The sequence below is a fragment of the Pyricularia pennisetigena genome, chromosome 3 (genome assembly GCF_004337985.1).
Source record: "Pyricularia pennisetigena strain Br36 chromosome 3, whole genome shotgun sequence".
NCBI classification, from domain to species: Eukaryota; Fungi; Ascomycota; class Sordariomycetes; order Magnaporthales; family Pyriculariaceae; genus Pyricularia; species Pyricularia pennisetigena.
The window spans coordinates 4,874,114-4,895,587 of record NC_043742.1 but is presented as its reverse complement, the minus strand read 5'-3'; the positions used below and the strand labels follow the sequence as shown (position 1 = coordinate 4,895,587).

Sequence of the window (21,474 nt, the reverse complement as noted above, 5' to 3'; positions counted from 1 at the left end):
GTCCTGGTGTGTATGGAAAAAAGCAATGGCCAGGTACTAATACTATACTTTGTATTTGTGGTCACATTCCAATGTCCATGGCCAGGATCAAAATCAAGTTTTTGTAGTCTCATAATTGGATGAGGGTTTCTGTGAGCAACCGATCTATCTGTCTTGGGGGTCCTCGCTGCGGTCCGTAGTACGCAAGGCATGGCTAGCCATACGGCCACCAGCATCTCGCGATTATTTGTGGATCATCATTCGATCATACCAGCAAGGTTATTATAGTGTGGCAAAGCGGGAGTAAAGGAACTTCGTCCGTTTTGGTAGGTAGAAAGTAGGGGACGACGATAAAAGTCCGCCTCAGCCTGGAGGGAAAAAGGAAGGAAGAATGGACAAAATTTCTAGATTAAACAAAACTTGATTTTGAAGCGAACAAAGTCGTCTCTCTCAGCTGATGTAAAGGCATAATCTACCAGCTTGTACCTAGGTACCCTTTTTTTTTTCTTTTTTTTTTTTTTTGCCAATGAAGCTCGGAAGTCTGAGCCTCTCTCTCCTTTTACTCTCGCTTAACTGACGCAGAGTAGGCTGGCTGATGGCAATATTACGATCACGGTTGATGAGAGTAACAAAGGAGACAAATGGATATGTTCCGGATGGCAGCATGAGAAACTGCGTCGGCTGAAGGAAAGGAGAGAGAAACCCCCCAAGTCTCGACGATCGGAGGGGGTCAAACACTGGGTACGTTACGGTATATACTCATAATTTGTTGCATCTGCAGCCAGCCGTAATCGGATCTTGAGAAAATGCAGCCCCTGGTCATGATGTACTTGATAGGTACGTCCAGATACGCCGGTACCTGCCTGCCCTGGCAGCGATCAAGATACCACCTTAATCCAGGGTTCTGCTGTACAGTCAATGCTCTGATTGTAACGGTATATGTATCCCACAAGACAGAAGGCTCTGGGACCACAAGTTCCTGAAATACTCACTTGTTTTACTGCAATAGGATTGATTACTTGAACGGGTGCCTAATCTTGTTTGATGCCGCTGCACGCAAGGTGTACGGTACGCTGGATCTGAGCACTCATCGGTGGTGTTATCGGAACATGCGGCAGAGATCGGACAGCGCCCCTCTCTAGGGAACAGGTAGACTCATTAATTATTGTAACCACTTATTGTAGCAGTAGGGGACTGTAACATTTTCTTCTTCTTTTCCAAACACTGACGTGGATCGAGTTTTGTTTCCTTTTTACTCCTTGATCAGGCACGATAACGTAATGATGTGTTACTATTTCTGAATTTGGACGTGGAATGCCGAGGTCTAGGCTGGGTTGATACACAACAGTCGCCGGAAGAAAATTGCCGCAAAGAGGTGATAGGATGCTACTTAATATAATCAGTTATGCCAATGGATTGCAGAAAGAAAGGATGTTGCCTGGGTTCTCCAGTTAGTGATTTACTACATAATTGTAGATGGCTGAGCTGTCGCATCAGCTACAACGTAGGGAAACAAATCCATGCCTGCGCGGGCATAGACAAGTTGTACAGGGTAGAGTAGTTCCTTCCCTGCAGTTTAGCCAAGTAACGCAATGTGTTGCGAAGTGGAGACAGCGGACGGCCATTTAAGCTGCATTGATGCGAGTGAGGTTCACGATCGCAGCCAAACCGGAAGCTTCCCCCAGACCCTTGTCTCCCAAGACGCTGGTCAGTCGCACCTTTGCAGGGGACGACCTGAGAAGCCAAGGAAAGGGCAAAAAGGTGTGGTCTCGGTCTGATGTGGGTAGTATCGTCAAAGCGCCTCTCCATCCAGCTGCAGCACGACCCCTCATTTTCCCGTTTCCTTGTCGTTACAGCACAGTAATTGCAGTACGGTCCGACCATCTTTGCCAGCCTCGGCAAGAGTCTCTCTGGACATGGCTCCTGTAATTAATTTTCATTTACCTCCCTATTTTCTGTTTGTGTGTCTTGGTTTATTTATTTTTTTCTTGCTCTTTCTTTCCCTTCCCCTTGGACACCTACTAGTACTCAATTGCACGGCGGTGTGCTGAACGGCCCCGCTCGTTCCATGCGGTAGCTAGATAGCTAGGTATCTACCCACAGATAACTGAGCAGGTATTATTACTTTAGATCGGGATATCCGTAGTCGATACAACAATGATTTAATTTCCAACCGGGCAGACCACGGTTGAATGGCGCTTGATGGGGTTCTTGTGTTTTAGTCGGCCATGTTCAGCTTTTCATGCGGTTCGTCAACCAGATCCACTACGTGGTAAGAGCTTAAGCGAACCCGAATATGGGAGAGGTAAGGAAAGACCCAGTTTGCAATCTTGCTCTGGACGGTCCGAAGATGGTATGTATGATTTACCGGGTCTGACAGTACAGTACAGTACGACAGGCAGGTACATGCTCCTCCACAAGGTAGGTACGTACCAGGAATACTGTAGTATCCAGTAAGCAGGTAGCGTTGGATTCGGCCCACGGAAGCTGGAGCCGGGGTCGACCACAAAGCTGCATGGTGGTGCCTGGTGTTGAAAAGGAACTGGCACAAGGATTTACCCTTGGTCTAGGCTGGGCTAGTGCAGTAGCAATCTTGTGCTTACTCCATACAGATTTTCACAGAAATGAGGGGAAGGAAGCAAGCTCGCGCCTCAAAAGGGGTTTAACACCAACCAAAAACCAACCCAACATGAGCCCGGCAATGCACACGGTATCTGCCGCTGCTGTTGACCGCACGGATTCCGAGCCAAACACGTCCTCGGAGATGTACTAACATGTCGTCGCTGGAACAAGACGATCGGTACACCAGCGAGATCGAACTTCAGCCTTGTATGTGGTCCACCCTCAAAATTTTCCGTCAAATCGCACCAAGTTGCAAAACTGGTTATTACTGCAATACCTGGGTTGCCTGGTATAGAGCTCATGACCAACAGTCTACCGCAGCACCTTGTCGATAGCTTGCTAGACTCGACCATGAGACTGTATTTCAAGAGTCCTGACACCGCTCAGGCCCTAACGCCGTCCGTCTTGCCTGCTTGTGGAGGCGGGCGCGATGCGGATCAAGTGCAAACGGGTGCAACGTCAGTGGGTAGGGTGACCTAGCTTGCAGTAACGATTAATCACCTTGGCACTGACAGTTGGTGTCTATTTGCTTACTTGCGTATCTACTGTACATTGGGGCTCCCTGGGTACTGTAGTAGGCGAGTGGGCGATCGGTTTTGACAGTAAGGTAGGGTTCTGTATCCGCCTTGACCACTCAAATGTAGCGTTGCTTGGGCCGTGGATATGCTTGCAGGTGGGGGGTTTAATCATTTGGTGATTGATGTTGATTTACAAAGTCAAAGTTAACACCTCAAAGTATCACGGTAGTATTTATTCATCACTGCAGAAACAAAAAAAGAGGAGCGGAAACAGGTGGAGAGTGGGACAAGAGCAAGGAGGATCCTACCAAGTACGAGATAGCTTATTTACTAGTCTAGTAGTAAGCTAGCTACCTCCCTACCCACGGTCGATTCCGCTGGTACTGACTGTCCTTATCCATCTCGACTGGGTATTCAATATTAATCATGTGTGATAATCGTCTTAGCCAGGATGGCTACTAGTTTTAGTGGGCGCATAGGCACGGTATTCCTTCACTCAACAGTAGCATGGATTCTATCACGATGATAGTCGAGGGAGGGTCAAGGTTACTTTCTGCAGAAGACATAGTGGCGCCCTTTGGCCCAGACCCATGCCGCCATCCTGATGGAGACGAACAACGACGCGGCGCCAGCGGGCACTTAGACCAAGGCTAGTAAGGGGTGCGGGAAGCCTGACAGCCAGTTGACAAGGTAGCCATGCTCCCCTATTCCAGGTTACTAGGTGTACCGATATACTGTACTTGCAATCAATTGTAGATCGCCCCAAGTCAAGCACACCAGGTATGTTGCTAGCTAGTGTCCATAAATATGTAGGGAGCATTGGGAGGAGCTTCATTACCTACCTTACCCTATACCCGTTTTTTTTTTTTTTTCTCATCTGTAACAACGAAACTGTAACCGAGGAGAGCTACAAGCAAAGGCCCAAAAGTAAAAGAAACAAAACAGAGCAATTAAAAGATTTCAGACCAAATCATATTAAATTTGTCAGCCGTCAGGGGAATAAACCAACCAAAAAGAAGCAAACACCAAACCTCAAACAACTGGTAAGTGGCTGTGTGTAGGCAAACGCCGACCTTGGACATGCAATCCAAAACGATGGCTTCCGAACGTCCGAGTCACACCCCCGCTCGTTTGACGTCTGCCCACCAGATATCTCGTAGCGTGGCTCTCGTAACTCGGACCACCTTGCCTAGGCACTCAGGTACCCCAGGTACCTACCTACCCAAATATGTACCTCGTAGATATTGTTGCTTGGGATTCTTGTTTTATTTTATTTTATTTTATTTTATCCACAGTGCAGTTTTATCTCTATTTTACCGATTTATTTTTCTTCTTCCTATTTTCCCTATCCCCTCTACCCTTACTTTTCGTTCCTCCCATCTTTTTGTTGCTGCTCCTCAATTCAAATAAAACCCTCTTTTGGTAAATCTTCATTCAAGAGCCTGACAAACTACTGGAGTCGAAACTAGTTTTGGTGTACGTCTGTACTCCTCAGGTTTCAGGTTTCGTCCGGAAAACAGAAGAAAAAAAGAAAACGCCAGCTGCAACCACAACCCGCTCGCTCACTGCGGAACAATCCAGTCTGCAACGTTAAATTCATCAGCGCCAAAAATAATCACAGATTCCGCTTCGCAAGCACTCATAAACAAAGTAGGTACCTATATTGCTACTCCTGGTTAACCCATTGAGGAGATAGCGAAACCAAACACGGCACGGCAAAGCAGCCCTCTTTTTCTTTTTTTTTTTCTGGTTCTGTTCGCCTTGCAGTCTACGAGGCGCCCGTGTCCCTGGGTCACTAGGTGCCGTATGGTCGCCCACCCTCCCCTTCTCGCACGACCTCCCGTCGGACAGTGACGGCTTTCAGAAGACGGGACGAACTTTATTGCGCTTCCGCCTCCCCACCCCCAGCCTGGACGTAGGGAGTTTGGTTCTCCCCGTGGGATAGTCCTCAAATCCTTTCCTCTTGCCATCTTTACTGCACCAGGATCATATCGCTGCACTGCTACAGATACTCCTGGCACGTTAGGATTGCAACGGCTCACCATTCATCTTGGAACGGATAATTTAAGGGAAAAGGGGACTAATTCCGCTTGCTAGAACCAACTAATCGCCCTCATCATGGTCTACTGCGGAAAGCCCTCAAGGGGCTGCCAGATGTGCAGGACTCGTCGAATCAAGGTGAGTTTCGGGCCTGGATACGAGGATCGACATGACAATGCTGACCTGGACTCTCCTCATCGCCTTGTTCCTGTGCCGTAGTGTGACGAGACAAAACCAACGTGCAACCAGTGCGCAAAGTCTCGGCGGCAATGCCCTGGATACAAGGACGAGTTCGACCTGGTCTTCAGGAACGAGACCAACGCCACCAAAAAGAGGGCTCAAAAGGCTAGTCGCAAGGCCATGAACAGCAAGATCGTGCGGATAGATTCCAACGGCAGTGACAACCAACTGTCTGCCGTTTCGAGGGATCCATTTAACAATCAGTTATCAACCATTGTACCCAGCCTGACTGTCGCACCGGAACAGCACGCGCAGTGCCACTTCTTCGCCAACTTTGTCTTGGTACCTAGGCAGGATGGGTCGCGAGGTTTCATGGACTATCTGGTCCCCATGATGGCCAAGGAGGCAAACAACACGCACCTGCGTCATGCCTTCAACGCCTGTGCATTGGCATCTCTCGGAAACAAGGTGACGGCCAACGGCATCAACTTTGGTGACCGCGCGTTGACTTCGTACACCAAGGCCCTAGCAGCGACCAACATCGCTTTGCGCCATCCAGAGGAGAGGATGTCGGATTCTGTATTGGCTGCAATTTTGCTACTGGGACTTTTTGAGGTGTGTATTTCCAATGGAAACTTGCAATCCAAGGTCAACATTACCAACGACCCTGCTGACACAAGAGTCTACAAACTGCAGAACATAACAGCAAAGCAAATGGGAATGTTTGCTTGGGGATCTCACATAGAAGGTGCTGTAGAACTGGTCAAATCTCGCGGCAGGAAGCAGCTGAGCACCAAGTCGGGATTACTGCTCTTTATTGCTGTCAGAACGCAAATGGTGAGTGTTGGTTTTGTCGGACATCAAAAGTACCTAGCGGGTTCGTTGCTAACGAATCCGACGTCTCAAGATCATTCATACTCTCACCACAGGCAAAGCGCCTATAATGGGTACCGAGTGGTGGATGTCAGATGCTGTCAAGGTGCCGGCAGCGGCTACGTGCCAAGGCATAAACATCAAGACTGGAGAACTGCGAGCCGAGGTCACCAGGTTGATGACAACCATGTCGCGGACACCCGAAAATATTGAGCTAATGCTGGACATGATTCGACGGGCGCAAATGGTGGACCAGGAAGCCCAGGCCTGGCTCAGGGAAATGCCCGAAAGCTGGCGATACAAGACGGTTGCATGGGAGGACAAGGTTCCGAACGGTGATTACAGCAAAGCCGATGTCTTCCCCGGCCGCGTAGACATGTACCCCGATTTCTGGACCGCCAGCGTCACCAACATGTGCCGGACCTGCAGGCTGATCCTCGCCTCTATCATCGTCCGATGCGCCGCCTGGGTAGTCTCCCCGGTGGACTACAGGACAACGCCAGAGTATGCAACTGCGGCGAGGACTTGCGTCGATACCATCACGGACATCATTGCTTCCGTGCCATACCATCTCGGCTGGCACTTGAAGCGCAAGGAGATCATCGACCGCCACGACTTGTCCGGTTTCGCGTGCGGAGAGGAGGACACTATGAAAGGACTGGCGGGATACTTCCTCACCTGGCCTTTGACCTGCGTTAACTCTCAGGACTACATCACCGACGCTCAGCGGGCTTGGGTCTGCGGACGTCTCAAGTACATTGGCAACGAGCTGGGTGTCAGATATGCCATTATGCTGTCTGAGGTGAGTGATCGCTCTTTGGGATGTGGAACCGATTTGGGCAGCGGCGGCGCAGGGGGGAGCGCCAGGTGCTAGGAACACATGATTGACAAAAGAAAAAAAAACCCTATATACAGCTTCAAATAAGACTGCCATCCATGCTGATCCGCCGCGACGGGTTAGTGGCGCAGCCATACCCCAATGCAACCAACCTGGAGCAGCTGCTGTCGTCAGCGAGGCATGCGCCACCAACAAACGGCTACGCTCTCAACCCTATCCAGCAGCGCGAAGCGATGCACAAGCGTCAGATGGACGAAACCAAGGCAGAAATCCTGCTCAAGGCGACGGCCTCGGCTGGACCATCGGGACAATGGGTTGCCCAAAAGATGCTGGCCGTCTGAAGGGCCAAGAAAGAGAACGTCGACGGGACGAGTCGTTGCGATGTTTTATGCTTCATCTTTTTTGCTGATTGGCGGAGTTTTCTTGCATGACATGCTCACTGGGGATTCTTGGTATAAGGGGGCGTTTGAGTAGTTAAACTGGTACGATTTGTTGTTCAATCTTTTTTTTTTTTTTTTTTGGGCTCGTTTACTCTGATGCTCGTTACGTGGTGTATATACTGGCCCGGTCATCGACTGATCGGAAGTGGAACCGGACTTATAAAATAAGCGAGAGTTTTGGTGGGTGCTTTGGGTGGCTTTATAGATATTTACGGTTGATGAAGACGTGTGTTTATAGTTGATCCTTTAGGAGAGGAGCATTACGAGCCAGAGGCTGCTTTCAGGAACATGAACATTGATGAGCCTAAACTGTTATATGACGAAACTGTACGCTCGTAACGAGTTTGCTAGTATATCTCATAAATGACAGATATCCAATACAAACTGGAATACACTCCCCGTATACTATCATGGAATCAAATATATCGTCTATTGTGCCCCGATGCCAGTGGGCCTCCATGGCTCAATATCATAAAATCATAAAATAGAAATAGTCCTGCCTCCCAGTCATCAAAAATTGATGCAAATAGAATACATCAACCATCTAGTAGGGTTAGGTAGGTATGTATCTCGGTCCTGGGTATCTTGAAAGAGATAGTCCATGTAATATCCGAGGGGCGTGTCAAGGCACACTCCATTTCTGCATTAAAAAGCCTCTTCGCATTGTAAGCCGTCCAAATGGTCCAGTCTACACCATGCGCAATAGACCAGGCCGAACGTTGGTCGCTACGTCATGGCGTAGCTGGTCCTGTTCCTCTGCCAGCATACAGAGTGTTGTAACGTCTGTTGAATGAATAGGCTGAACGAGAGACCTTGGCGCGTGTATTTTTCAACAAGGCCATCTCTCTGGTTGCTGTTCGCACTTCGTTCATCCTCCCTCCTGCACCCTATTGTTTACTTGCTCTTTTTCCCATCGCCCTTGGAGTTACTTGCGTGATCCCAGGCCTTGACGACCCATTTCTGCGTCGCGTCGACGTACCGCTCGTTCTCGACGTGGCGCACGCCGACACGCATGCCGTCCTTGCTAAACACGACGTTTTTCTTGCCCATCTTTGCGCTGGCCTGCTTGCCAATGTTTTGCGAGGCGATCCAGACGTGGTAGGCGACAAAGGCGATGCCGCCGACTATGATGAGAAGGATTATTAGGGGAAGGAGAGTGCTATAGTGAGGTGTTTACTCTCTCTCTCTCAACGTTAGCTCGCGTGCGCGCGCAGAATAGGTGGGAGTCTGGGTAAACTGGCAGCGTGGACCAGCGCATTGCCTTGAAGGTTGGGGTGATAATTGACCCACGCACCTTATAGTAGACGGCGGAGCTGCCGGTTTGGCGGACTTTCCCCAGGCCATGATGTGATGTTTCGAAAGAGAGTGGTTGTTTGGGCGTGTTTGCCGTAGAGGCCTAGATTAGGCCCGTCTTGTTTGCTGCGAAAACGATGTGGAATGTGGACGTCGAAAGACACAGCAGGGAGAGCCTAGGTCATGCGGAGGAATGTATAACCGGACTATTAGAGTCAAGTCAACCGAAGGGAACGTGGTCATCAATTATGTTGCCAATTTGACATGCAAGTCGGCAGTGGCAAGAGAATATCTCTGGATAAAAAAAAAGAGGTGGGAATAGGTTCATGAAAATCTTGGCAATTCTTAATATCTAGAACCTCGAATATTAGAGGTAAAGCTAAAAGAGGGCCTGCGAGAGAACGAGTGGAAACAGCGACGCGCGGCTCGGGAATCGGGCGCCGATTCGGATTTCACGCAAACATGCGCATATTGTGATGTGAGTAGGACAAGGAGGGAGGAGGGCCAGCCCCCATTTATGAGACAGGAGGGGAATCAAGGGACCAGGCGGTACCTTTCTTAGTTTACAGCTGAGAATTGAGCTTGTTGTGCTGGCGGCTGACGGGGGTTAAAAAAAAAAAAAGTAGAAAAAAGGTCTACCAGTTCTTCAATGAGATCTGGTTGCCGATGGAGGCTAACGGGAGGCCAGCTTGTGCCTAAGGATGCATCACTAGCTCCAGCTGTTTCATTGCTAGCTCAACGGTGACTTGTTCCTTAGGTCTCCAGCAAGGGACTCGGGGATACCCTCGCTTGGCAGAGTCAGCCTGGACCTCTTAGCTGCGGTGGTGCTGTGTCCCGTAGGGCCGGATGAGGGGTTCATGGTTGAATTACTTGCTAATTACACGTGATCTCCCTCACGCAGTACGCCCCCCACAGATAACCCAATTGCCCCGTAGTTGATCAGCCACAGAAAGCCACATATCATTCCCCACCATGATACCTTACCGCCGATAGCCATACCCCAGTACGCACCACGGTAGCCACAACCAGCGGCCAAGGTGGAGGGCAATACATTGAATGCGTGCCGTGTTCGCAACTGCCTCCAATTCCCAACTGGCAGCCTCTCCCCAAGAAGCGAGTTGAGGCTTCGACCCGTGTGTCTCCGTCAACTCATCATTTATGATCTTCATGCGGTGCAGTTGAGATTCATCTAGATTCAGGCCCGGTCTGTCGGAATTTTTTGTAAAGACTCATAGCTTTCCCAACACCCATCCTAGCTCCGTCGCTGTGACCAGATTGTATCTGAGCTACGGTGTCCTGGACCTTGCGAGCCACCAAAGGCGGTAAAGCCTTGCGCTGCGAATTCCCACCACCCGCCGCCACCAGCGTCTCTGCTCTACTCCTTCGCACTAGTTGAAGGATAACTTGACATCTGCCGAAGGAGCTGTCTGTTGAAACCAGCAGCTGTTCGTCGGGAAACGGCGCACTCTACCATCTCGAACCGCCCCACCTCGCTACATTTCCGACTCGTGCCGCGGCCGACGCTCACCTCTACTCCTGATCTCTTCGACGAGCTCACGGCCGACACAATGTCAGCCCCAGACCAAGGCTACGGCCAGTACCCGCCTGCGGGTCAGCAGTATGATCAGCAACAACAGCCCTACCCGGATCAACAAGGGTTCGAGGCTCAGCCTGGAGCACCCCCGCAAGCCGGTGCGCCGCCCGCTGCTGACGGAAGGAAGAAGAAGAGAAACTATGCTGCCGGCGCATTCGATGTTGGAACTGGCGCAAATGTAGTCCCCGGCGCTGGTCCGCCTATGCCCGGCCAGACTCCCCAGTATGGCATGCCTCCGGCGGGACAGCCGGCGTACGGCGGCTTTGCGCAACAGCCCGACCCGCAGGCGCCAGTATATGGCGATCCCTCCCAGCAGCAACCCCAGCAGTACGGCGCACCCCTGGCCTCGCCCGGCCAGCCGGGAGTCGGGGGTTACCAGGCGCCTGACCCCTACTATACTGGCGGCGTTGGTGTGCCCGGCGCTCCCGCTGGCCCCGGAGGCGTTGCTGGCCTGACCTCAAATCTTGCCGGCATGCAGCTTGGTCCGGGTCAGCCGGCCCAAGCTACAGCCCAACAGCAAGCTCGACCAACACCGTTGAACCAGCTTTACCCGACTGATCTGTTGAACCAGCCTTTCAACGTTTCAGAGCTCGATCTTCCGCCCCCTCCCATCATACTTCCCATGAACTCAAGCGTTACGTCGTCGCCCATGGCAAACTGTCCGCCAAAGTACGTACGGTCGACACTCAATGCTGTGCCTACGACGTACTCGCTGCTCAAGAAGTCAAAGTTGCCCTTCGCGTTGGTCATCCAGCCCTACGCCGCTCTGCACGACCACGATGATAATGTGCCCTTGGTTCAGGACCAAGTCATCTCTCGTTGCAGGAGATGTCGTTCGTACATCAACCCATACGTCGTGTTTCTCGACCAGGGTCACAGGTGGCGATGCAACATGTGCAACCTCACCAACGACGTTCCTCAGGCATTCGACTGGGACGCTGCTGAACAGAGGGCCGTCGACAGATGGCAGCGCCACGAACTGAACCACGCCGTGGTAGAGTTTGTTGCCCCTCAGGAGTACATGGTCCGCCCTCCGCAGCCCCTGGTTTACCTCTTCCTCTTCGACGTGAGCTACGCCGCAGTCTCGAGTGGTCTCCTTGCCACAAGTGCCAGGACCATCTTGGACAGTCTTAACAGGATTCCCAACGCAGACCGCCGCACGAGGCTGGGATTCATTGCCGTCGACTCTAGCCTGCATTACTTTGCCGTACCCAAGGATGGCGATGAGAATGCCGAGACTAGCATGCTTGTTGTTAGTGATCTTGACGAGCCTTTCCTCCCTGTGCCTCAGGAGCTTTTGGTTCCTCTCACCGACAGCCGGCAGAGTATCGAGAACTTCCTCGCAAAACTCCCCGAGATGTTCCAGAACACGACGAACAACGGATCTTGCATGGGCTCCGCCCTCAGGGCTGGGCATAAACTCATTTCGCCACTTGGAGGCAAGATTGTCGTTCTTAGCGCATCTTTACCCAATGTCGGCTACGGCAAGCTTGAAATGAGAGAAGACAAAAAGATCTTGGGAACGTCCAAGGAGAACAGCCTGCTTCAGACGGCCAACAGCTTTTACAAAAGCTTTGCGGTTGACAGTTCCAAGAACCAAGTCTCGATTGATATGTTCCTCTTCTCTTCCCAGTACCAGGACGTGGCTTCGTTGAGCAACCTTCCAAGGTACACGGGCGGTCAGACATGGTTCTATCCCGGTTGGAATGCGGGCCGGCCCGAGGATGCCATCAAATTCGCGTCAGAATTCAGCGACTACCTGTCGTCTGAGATTGGCTTGGAAGCTGTGCTTCGTGTCCGTGCCACAACGGGTTTGCGCATGAGCTCTTTCTACGGCAACTTTTTCAATCGGAGCTCAGACCTATGCGCTTTTCCGGCTTTCCCGCGTGACCAGTGCTACGTGGTCGAGGTTGCCATTGACGAGACACTGGGAAAGAATGTGGTCTGCATGCAGACAGCCGTTCTCCATACGACATGCAATGGCGAACGTCGCATTCGTGTCATTACTCTGGCTCTACCCACTACGACAAACTTGGCTGATGTGTACGCCTCAGCCGACCAATGCGCCATCACGACCTACTTCAGCCACAAGGCCGTTGAGAAGGCTCTCAGCAGCGGGTTGGAAGCGGCACGAGACTCTCTGCAGAGCAAGCTCATCGAGCTCTTGCAGACGTTTAGAAAGGAACTGGCGGGTGGGAGCATGGGTGGTGGCCTGCAGTTCCCGGCCAACCTTCGCGGCCTGCCCGCGCTTTTCCTTGGTCTAATCAAGAACGTCGGTCTCCGCAAGTCGGCTCAGATTCCTTCGGATCTTCGATCTGCTGCACTGTGCCTGCTGTCTACGCTGCCGCTGCCGCTGCTCGTTCAGTACATCTACCCGCGACTTTACTCGCTACACGACATGCCTGACAATGCAGGCATTCCCGACCCTGAGACCAGCCAAATTGTACTGCCGCCACCTTTGAACCTCTCGTCGGAGAGATTCCAGCCCTTTGGCCTGTATCTCATCGATGATGGCCAAACGCAGTTCCTCTGGGTCGGCAGGGACGCAGTGCCCCAGCTGCTCATCGACGTGTTTGGTGTTCAGGACCGCACACAGTTGCGCGTCGGCAAGGGCAGCGTGCCTGAACTGGACAATGACTTCAACGAGCGGGTGCGCGCAGTCATCTCCAAGAGCCGAGACTATAAGTCGCGTGGCGTTGGCAGCATAACGGTACCGCACCTGTACATTGTTCGCGAAGATGGCGAGCCGGCCCTGAAGCTCTGGGCTCAGACCCTTCTAGTTGAGGATCGGGCAGACCAGGGCATGAGCTACCAGCAATGGATGGGTACCTTGAGGGAGAAGGTAGGCTAGGAACGAAACCCTGTTCTCCCAATTGCCATCAGACACAGTCACTAACGTCATGTCCTGGTATTGCAGGTAGTCCAGTAAGTTGAGGGCGAATTGGTAATGGAAAGGAGCTGAACATTGTGGAATGGGACTCCCTTCGTGTATAGATGTGGTTACTTATAGCAGAAAGGGATGGAAAACGGTGTTAAGACGGGTGAGAGATGAGAGGTCAGAATTACACGTTTGAATGTCATGCATGCGGATTGCTCTTCATCCTATTGACTTGGTGATGATTTAAGTTCTGGTGTTCACAAAGCTTGCCTCCCTAGGGATGGGTCGATATTGGCAGAGGTCAAAATCATGTCGAGCTAAGCAAGATTGACAGAATGCCGTGAGCTATCAGAGTGACCTCTCGCGGAAGTTGTACCAGCTGTCTTAATTGAGCAGTCAGATAATTATACCCTACCAGAATCTTGGGTGTTGGATTAGTCTTGTCTAGTTTAATCTAGGCTCAGACTGAATTTGGAATCTGTTCCTTCATCAAATACCTTTGATTGGTTTTCCGCTCGTGCCTCGCAAGCTTCAGGCACTTTTGGCTGAAGCTTGTGATGCGATTCTCACCGAAACAAACAGCGGCGCTAACATGACGAATGGCAGTCCCCGTGGCTGTTATGGTCACAATTGTGATGAGTCTGCGACAAGCGCCGTGCTGACAGTAGCGCCGCACGGGCGCTAAGAACTAGATCAAGGGTGGATTTGAGGTTGCATATTAATATATTCGAAGCCCGATGGTGTACAACTAACTGGTTCCTGCATTTTGATACACAGGGGCTGTCAAGGCCAATCAATCAATATTCTTTTCCTGGATTTCTTCCCAAATCGGCCTTTACGCATGGCATGATGCACGAAAAGGTTACACGAAGAACCGGCGAGGGGACAGTTGAGATCATCGCCGGCCGGTGGTTGGATAAGCAAGGTACATGCAAGTGCTTTGTCTGTCTCTCTCACTCTCTCGCTCTCTCTCGCTCCTCTCTCTCACTCTCTATACTGCTTGCTTAGCTTGCCTCTTCCTGACAAGATCCCTGCCCAATCTTACTTTTTACCTCGACTGCTGGGTTCCCCCGCGGCTCTCGAGAGATCATACAGGCGCCATAGGACAGGAATCAAGAAAAGGATCATGGTTGCAATCGAACCGCGGGAGGCAAGAGGATCGAACAGACGGAAACGTCTGAACTGCGTCGCGACAAATGCCGACTTGTTCTGGAAGTTCTGCGAGCCGACGGGATGGAATCCCTCACCTCAAGATTGAGTTTTCTAGTGCGCCTCTTGGGCCGGCGAGTTGTGGACTGTTGTCGGGCTACCATGGACGAAAAGTGAGAGAAGAATGCTTATTGAGACTTGTTTCTCATGTAACGCGATCAACGCCCTGCGTACGCCAGCTGATCGAACAAACAAGTATTTATTGGAATCCATTTTGCCAGCAGTGCTCACGAGGTTCTGAAAGGCTTGAACAGGGTCGCAGAAAGGCGCTGCTGCACCATACACGGGCCCTTGCGGGATTTGCGTCAAGCCATCGCGCTATCTTGTCAGGGTTGGCTGCTAAAAAGCGACCCTTGAGGGTGTGAGGGGTGGCCCCGGGCCCCATCAGGATGCGTCGCATGTGTGGGAGCTACTGCAACACCGGCCAGCTCAACGCCCTTTCTTCAGCCAACCAAACCCCTCACTGTGCCCCTCGCGTCGTCAGATCGTCAAAACCCCGATGAATAATATAAGCACAGCTGTGTATCGGGGAATATAGGCAGCTATGCATATGCCTTAAAAAAGTTGCGAGGCCGACAAGCAAACAGAGAGAACATAAAAAGAAGCCCCGGTTGGAAATTCCACTTATAGACTGGCCTTTGCAGAAGGCCGAGGGGAGTGCATTACTAGCTAGCTGTCTGGCCTCAACCGTTTCTTAGGAAATACGAATCTCGCCAAAGAAACCAATAACTCATCCACGACAATCTCGCGAGAATCCAAGGTGCAATGGTAGTGGGCCTAGCGAGCGGGACTCTGCAACAAAGAAAGCATCATATTGCACGACGACGCTGTACTGTATTCAGGTCCTGGCCACACAGAGGTTCTTTTTTGGCAGACAACTTCACGTAGCGATGTGATCGAATCCGAGCTAACGAAAAAGTAGCACCGCCCACCTCCCATCCCTGGGTGCTGACTCCTGGTGGCAGCTGTGCTACGCAAAGCCCCTGCATGCCCGTTTACAGGAATGAACCCAACTACTTGTACGGAGTAATAAGCTAAGCAAGGATAGGGGTTACTCCCTCTCACACTTGACTTGATGATGTTCCACATTAACTACCGATTTTGTAACCAAGGCCAGGTATGATTTATCGGTTCTATTCTACTTTTTCTTGGGATTGCCTGATGGAGTGAGTTGCAGGTGGCGTCGCACATTATACAGTACCAAATCCACTGCCGTGACTGGCTCGTCGCGTTCACCGTCGTGGTTGCTTTCCATTCTGAACCAGACATGTCAGATACGATAGTCCGACAATAAGAGAGAGTACCATCGTAGCAGACTTGAAATGTATTAATACCAGTCAGTCAATGCTATTGTGTGTGCTGTCCTCCTTTGGTATCTACCCGCCTAACCTCCCAAGGTAACCTTTTTCAGGTAGCTCCCGTCTTCTCGTCTGGTACCCACACAGAGAGAGTTCCCAAGACGACTTCTCCTTTTTCCGCCCCTCCTTTCCCCAACCGACCCAGCCAAACCCAACCTGTCCTGGGCCGACTGACCGACCTACCTGTTATTACCTGCCGACAGGAACCTCCCCCTACCTTACCACCACGTACCAACGATCATTAACGACTGGATGAGGTTTGATTAATTGTCACTTCGTTTCTCGTTGGTCCATCCGTCCCAAGTCACACAGGAGAGAAAGGCACGCGGGTCAGGTTGCCTGCCTAACCAGATTGAAGGTCCCTCTGTAGTACTGGAGGGGAAAAGGAAAAAAGAGACGGCGCTTGGACGGCTTTCCTGCCTGAGTCTTGACGATCAAGCACGGTGGCCGAGCTTTTTTATTTTATTTTATTCTTTTATTTTATTTTACGTTTGCCCTGCAGCCCAGGGAAGCAGCTGCACAATCTCCGCCGCCGCCTCCATCGAGACTAGGTTATTGAACTACTGCACTACACCACAGCATTATTGGCACGTTGCGATTACACTTGTCGCGGCCAGGAACCAACAAAGGCACCAAACTTTTTAAATTATTTTCTATCTTTTTTTTTTTTCATTTGCTCCTTGTTTTTTTTCTTTTGTACTTGTACTTGGGAATTTGGCAACTTCCATTGAGCGCAGGTCCCTGAGCCCAAGTCGATAACCTTGAGTGCGCCGTCGCACTTTACCCGCAATTCAACAGCCAAAGTCTCCCCGCTAGACAAACCCCGCCCCGCGGCTTCCCTGAACCAGAGCAGGCGGCATCATCGCCAGCTCCTTTCAGCGCCGCCATGTCTCGCGCCAATCCCCCAAGCAACTCTTCGGGGTCTCGCAAGATCTCGTTCAACGTAAGCGAGCAATATGACATTCAGGATGTCGTGGGCGAGGGCGCTTATGGCGTCGTTTGGTAAGTATACCTTTGCCGGAGGCGAACACTGTACCTTGCCTGGACCTGCATCGCAACGGCCAAGGAATGGCTGTACAATTCGGCCAGGGCGGTAACCTTTAAACATTTGCGAATTGTGGCTGACTTTCCCGGCTGCGCCTTTGCTCTGCTGTAGCTCTGCGATCCATAAGCCGTCCGGCCAGAAAGTTGCCATAAAGAAGATCACCCCGTTCGATCACTCCATGTTCTGCCTACGAACCCTCCGCGAGATGAAGCTGCTTCGGTACTTCAACCATGAGAACATCATTTCCATCCTCGACATCCAGAAGCCGCGGAGCTATGAGACCTTCAACGAGGTGTACCTGATCCAGGTCCGTTGCTGCAGAACACCACTGAAACCGAAACGCAGTCCACTGTGCTTGCCAACTAACCATCATGCGTTCGACTACCATATAGGAGCTCATGGAAACTGACATGCACCGTGTCATCCGCACACAAGACCTGTCCGATGATCACTGCCAGTACTTCATCTACCAAACCCTACGTGCCCTCAAGGCAATGCACTCGGCAAACGTGCTTCACCGTGATCTCAAGCCCTCAAATCTCCTTCTCAACGCCAACTGTGATTTGAAGGTTTGCGATTTTGGTCTGGCTCGTTCCGCCGCTTCGCAGGAGGACAATTCTGGCTTCATGACAGAATACGTCGCTACGCGTTGGTACCGTGCTCCCGAGATCATGTTGACCTTTAAGGAGTACACGAAGGCTATCGACGTTTGGTCTGTTGGCTGCATTCTCGCCGAGATGCTTAGCGGAAAGCCTTTGTTCCCCGGAAAGGACTGTAAGTTGCAATGGCGGCCCTCTGTACTGAGGACTACTCGCTCCACGTTGGGCTGCACCGTAGATACGGGGTCCCTGTACTGACACTTGATGCTTTATTAGATCACCACCAGCTCACGCTGATCCTTGACGTTCTCGGCACGCCTACCATGGAGGACTACTACGGCATCAAGTCTCGCCGTGCAAGGGAGTACATCCGCTCGCTGCCGTTCAAGAAGAAGGTCCCTTTCAGGACTCTCTTCCCCAAGACATCGGATCTCGCCTTGGACCTATTGGAGAAGCTACTTGCCTTTAACCCCGTCAAGCGCATCACTGTGGAGGAAGCCTTGAAGCATCCTTACCTTGAACCCTACCATGACCCCGACGATGAACCCACCGCGCCGCCGATTCCCGAGGAGTTCTTCGATTTCGATAAGCACAAGGATAACCTGAGCAAAGAACAGCTCAAGCAGTTCATCTACCAGGAAATTATGCGGTAATGCAGCGAGCGGTCTATGATCATTGGCTTGTTTATGACGGACAGGCAGCCCACGGGCATCGGGCGTTTAGGGATGGAACTAGACGTCTCGCAGAGGTAAATGCGGCGCGTTCACGTAAGGTATCAGGGGTGAAAGAGGACAGGCCCCATGGAATATGTTCAAGACGGCATATCAGAATATGCATGGAGCCATCAGGGAGATCGGTTTGCCGTGAGCTGCCAGGGCCCGCAGCAGATCGTTCCTTGATTTTTTTCTATATCCACCATCAACCACACTTAGCACCACATTTTACATTTTCCACCTCACCCCTCACAATACCACATACCACTGCCTTGACACCGACCATCCTCGCTTCCGATCTTGTGTATCCTTTAAGTTTACCAGGAGGGCGCTGTGGCAATCAGGTATAAACTTGAGGCCACAGCTCTGTTGACTTGTAGGTAGGCGGGATCTGTCTATTCGTGGATTGGCTTTGTCAAGCTAAGTTTTCAAGACAAGGGGAATAATATATATGCGCAATTTCTGATTCTATTTTGCGGTGATTTATCGCCGTTGCCAGTCTCGCCGGTGCTCAAAATGAAGGAATTGAGATGTTTAGAGTGCGCAAGAGACACGAGTGGGGAAATGAATACATTGATGCCATTAGAGATCCCCAAGCGACGACGTAACTTTCATAGTGCTGTTAGAGGCCATTTCTCGGTATTCCATCACCAGTATTTGTAATTGGTATAGAGACAAGGCCAATGGCAAAATGAATGTGGCGATAGCTAGCCAAGCATGTTGATAATGACCGCTAAGAAATAATCGGGTGAAAGAAGTAGAGATGGGTATCATAGTCATATCGTCCGTTTTCCGTCTTTTTGTTTGCTTTCGTTCTCGTCTCCTTTACTCACTCTCCTTCACACCTCACGAGACGGACCTCGTTAGGTCACAAAAGCCCCTCCCGCAACCAGACATCCGTTATATAAACCTCCTGCTGAACAGGCCAGGTAGCGACCCTCGGATCCTGTAGAACACCTATATACTATTACCCCTTGAGGGGTACGTCATATTCTTGAACCGGGGTATAAACGGTCCGAACACGGGGCACAACGGGTTTTCAAACGGTGAAAAAAAAAAAAAAAAAGCAGACAGGCTAGTCCTTGGCGCCTATGGCCCACAGCTCCACGCCGAGGACGCCAAACTTCTCACCCTCATCGCTGAGCGGCTCGTTGCCAAACGTGAGGCACGTGGCGCTGACGCCCTTCTCGAGCGAGTCGTCGAGCCAAAGGCCGTACTTGCCGTCGCCGCCGCCCACGCTGAGCCAGTGCGGCTCGCAGTAGACGTAGTACTCGTTGACGCCGCTATAGGGGAAGGCCTTGAAGCGGATACAAGGGGACGACGGTTGCGGCGGCATCGGGGAGGAGGATTTGATAGGCGGGGTGGGCTGCTGCTGGCTTTGGCCGTCTGTTGTTGTGTAGCCCCGGTCGTCGTCATCGTCTGCGTGGATGTCGTAGGTGCTTGTGCCCTGCGTCTCGAGGTCCGTGTCGTATATGGGGATCAGGGCCGGCGGTGCTCGTCTCGTCGTGGCGGCGGGGGACGATGAGATCGTGGTCGTGCGGCCCGTCAGGTGTGTCGTGTCTGCGGAGGGCGGAGGGGGCAGGGGGCTCATCGTGGAAGCACGCCACAGGAAGCATTCGCCTGTACCGAAGTAGTGGGGCGCGATGTGTGGTGATTCGGACAGGTAAGCACCAAAAGTCTGTGATGTGCAAATGGCAGATCGTCAGCAGTTAGTCCTGGTGGGAAGAAGAAAAAAAACGGTGCAGTAAGCGGCTTGTTTAATCAGGGGAAAACCCACCCCTCCTTCGTCGTCCCGCACCACAAGCACGAAGCCACCCCGGCGGCCCCTGAAAGGCGCACACTTCTCGTACAGGGTGGCAAGACTGGCACCGTCCTGATCCAGACTGTATATCAACTTCCAATCCTCCTCGATGCGCAGCCTCTCGGGGATCATGATGCGAATCTCCTCTGCAACGGGGGCAGTCATCAGGCGCGCCGAGTCCGGGGTGTCGTCGCGGAAGCCGTGGAGCACCAGGGGTTCCAACGGAGGCGGGCGGAGCGGCGAGGGGACACGTGGATATGTATTTGCGTGGTGTGGCCTGAACCTCCTAGAGCTATACACGCCATCGACGCCGTTCCCGGTGCTGTGTGCACCATCGTCTTCCTCTTGGCCAAGTTGACCGCTGCCTTCTGGTCCGCTGGACCAGCGGCGCATGAGGCCACCTAAGGCGCTGTACAGACCGCCGCCGAACAGGCCAGAGGAGCCGGCGGATGCGGTGGTGGTAGGCGTAGCGGCCCCCGATGAGTTGGGCGGTGAGTTGCTGCCGTGGTAGTAATTCATGGCGGAGTTGATGCTCGTCATTCCCCGGTCGTGATCTGATCACGTTCGCAGTTGTAGGTGGAACGTTGTGTCTAAGGGGTTCGGGGGCTGTGGTCGACCGGTCGTGGTGTACTGTACTGGGATCGATATCGCGTATGACGACGTCAGTGGAGTAAGCTGGACCTGGATTGCTGGTGTCACGGTCGCCTTTGGGCCAAAAATAGAACAATAAAAAATGCCACAGCGGCCTTCAGGGAACCGTCTCACGAATTGTAATGCATCCTTATTTACATGCTGGGGGCCTTGTTTTTATGTCTGCTTCCAAAAAAAAAAAAAAAAAAAAAATGCACAGATAAACCACGCGAGCAATGGGGAGAGCCTCCTCTCAAGGCACGCAGGCGGTGCAGGGTCATATGTTGTCAGCACCACAACCTTTAGGTGGCCACTATGGGTTGGGTCATGGATCAAAGGTGGGTTAGGACAAGCCGTAGTTCGTCACCGCCAGCCCACGCTATCTACCTTGTGCAACGGGAGGGTGGGGTAGCAGCAAAGCAGTAATTCCGCTCGCTAATCCCCAGAACGGCTTTCAGGTTTGGCGTCGAATAGTTTTGCATGTAGGTCCGGAGTACGAGCACCGGTTCGTGGCCACTAGCTTGGCTGGCCATGGCTAAGGTTGCACTACCGCCGCGGGCCGCAAACACCGCCCTCCGGTCAATCAATTGATCCCAGCCAGTCATCCCGCAACTTCATGTCTCACCTCGTTAGGCATGTGCTTGTTCTCGAACCACCATCAATCATCGCATCCTAGAAAACGAGTTCTGATCTTTGTTATTTTCACTCGAAACCATTAATATACTCGTGCGCCATGCGGTCACATGCACGCGCATTAACACTTATATACGCACGCTCGTTTGACACTAACAAAGATGCCGAAAACACAATTCACTGACCATGCAATGAACAATTAATTCGTTTCGAACCAACATGAAAAAAAAA

General features: G+C 51.7%; 6 protein-coding genes across 6 annotated transcripts; 3 read left to right on the top strand and 3 right to left on the bottom strand.

Annotated features, from left to right (window-relative positions):
• Positions 1–1,604: 1,604 nt before the first annotated feature.
• PpBr36_03095 (uncharacterized protein) lies at positions 1,605–2,545 on the bottom strand (the record flags this gene model as incomplete). The annotated part of the gene is made up of 2 exons (XM_029890271.1): positions 1,605–1,822; positions 2,413–2,545. Coding segments are annotated over 2 exons (351 nt in total), but the record flags the coding sequence as incomplete, so codon positions are not given.
• Positions 2,546–5,237: 2,692 nt separating this feature from the next.
• Positions 5,238–7,391, top strand: PpBr36_03094 (uncharacterized protein; the record flags this gene model as incomplete). Its single annotated transcript, XM_029890270.1, has 4 exons — positions 5,238–5,297; positions 5,379–6,176; positions 6,247–7,014; positions 7,128–7,391. The coding sequence occupies 4 exons, from the start codon at positions 5,238–5,240 to the stop codon at positions 7,389–7,391; spliced, it is 1,890 nt and encodes a 629-aa protein (XP_029753253.1).
• Positions 7,392–8,384: 993 nt separating this feature from the next.
• PpBr36_03093 (uncharacterized protein) lies at positions 8,385–8,834 on the bottom strand (the record flags this gene model as incomplete). The annotated part of the gene is made up of 2 exons (XM_029890269.1): positions 8,385–8,649; positions 8,785–8,834. 2 exons carry the CDS (start codon positions 8,832–8,834, stop codon positions 8,385–8,387), a joined length of 315 nt encoding a protein of 104 aa, XP_029753252.1.
• Positions 8,835–10,351: 1,517 nt separating this feature from the next.
• PpBr36_03092 (uncharacterized protein) lies at positions 10,352–14,513 on the top strand (the record flags this gene model as incomplete). The annotated part of the gene is made up of 2 exons (XM_029890268.1): positions 10,352–13,219; positions 14,283–14,513. 2 exons carry the CDS (start codon positions 10,352–10,354, stop codon positions 14,511–14,513), a joined length of 3,099 nt encoding a protein of 1,032 aa, XP_029753251.1.
• A 2,195-nt stretch (positions 14,514–16,708) lies between these two features.
• On the top strand, positions 16,709–18,119 carry PpBr36_03091 (uncharacterized protein; the record flags this gene model as incomplete). The annotated part of the gene is made up of 4 exons (XM_029890267.1): positions 16,709–16,824; positions 16,979–17,174; positions 17,260–17,641; positions 17,743–18,119. 4 exons carry the CDS (start codon positions 16,709–16,711, stop codon positions 18,117–18,119), a joined length of 1,071 nt encoding a protein of 356 aa, XP_029753250.1.
• A 1,135-nt stretch (positions 18,120–19,254) lies between these two features.
• PpBr36_03090 (uncharacterized protein) lies at positions 19,255–20,520 on the bottom strand (the record flags this gene model as incomplete). The annotated part of the gene is made up of 2 exons (XM_029890266.1): positions 19,255–19,857; positions 19,957–20,520. 2 exons carry the CDS (start codon positions 20,518–20,520, stop codon positions 19,255–19,257), a joined length of 1,167 nt encoding a protein of 388 aa, XP_029753249.1.
• Between the last annotated feature and the right edge of the window lie 954 nt (positions 20,521–21,474).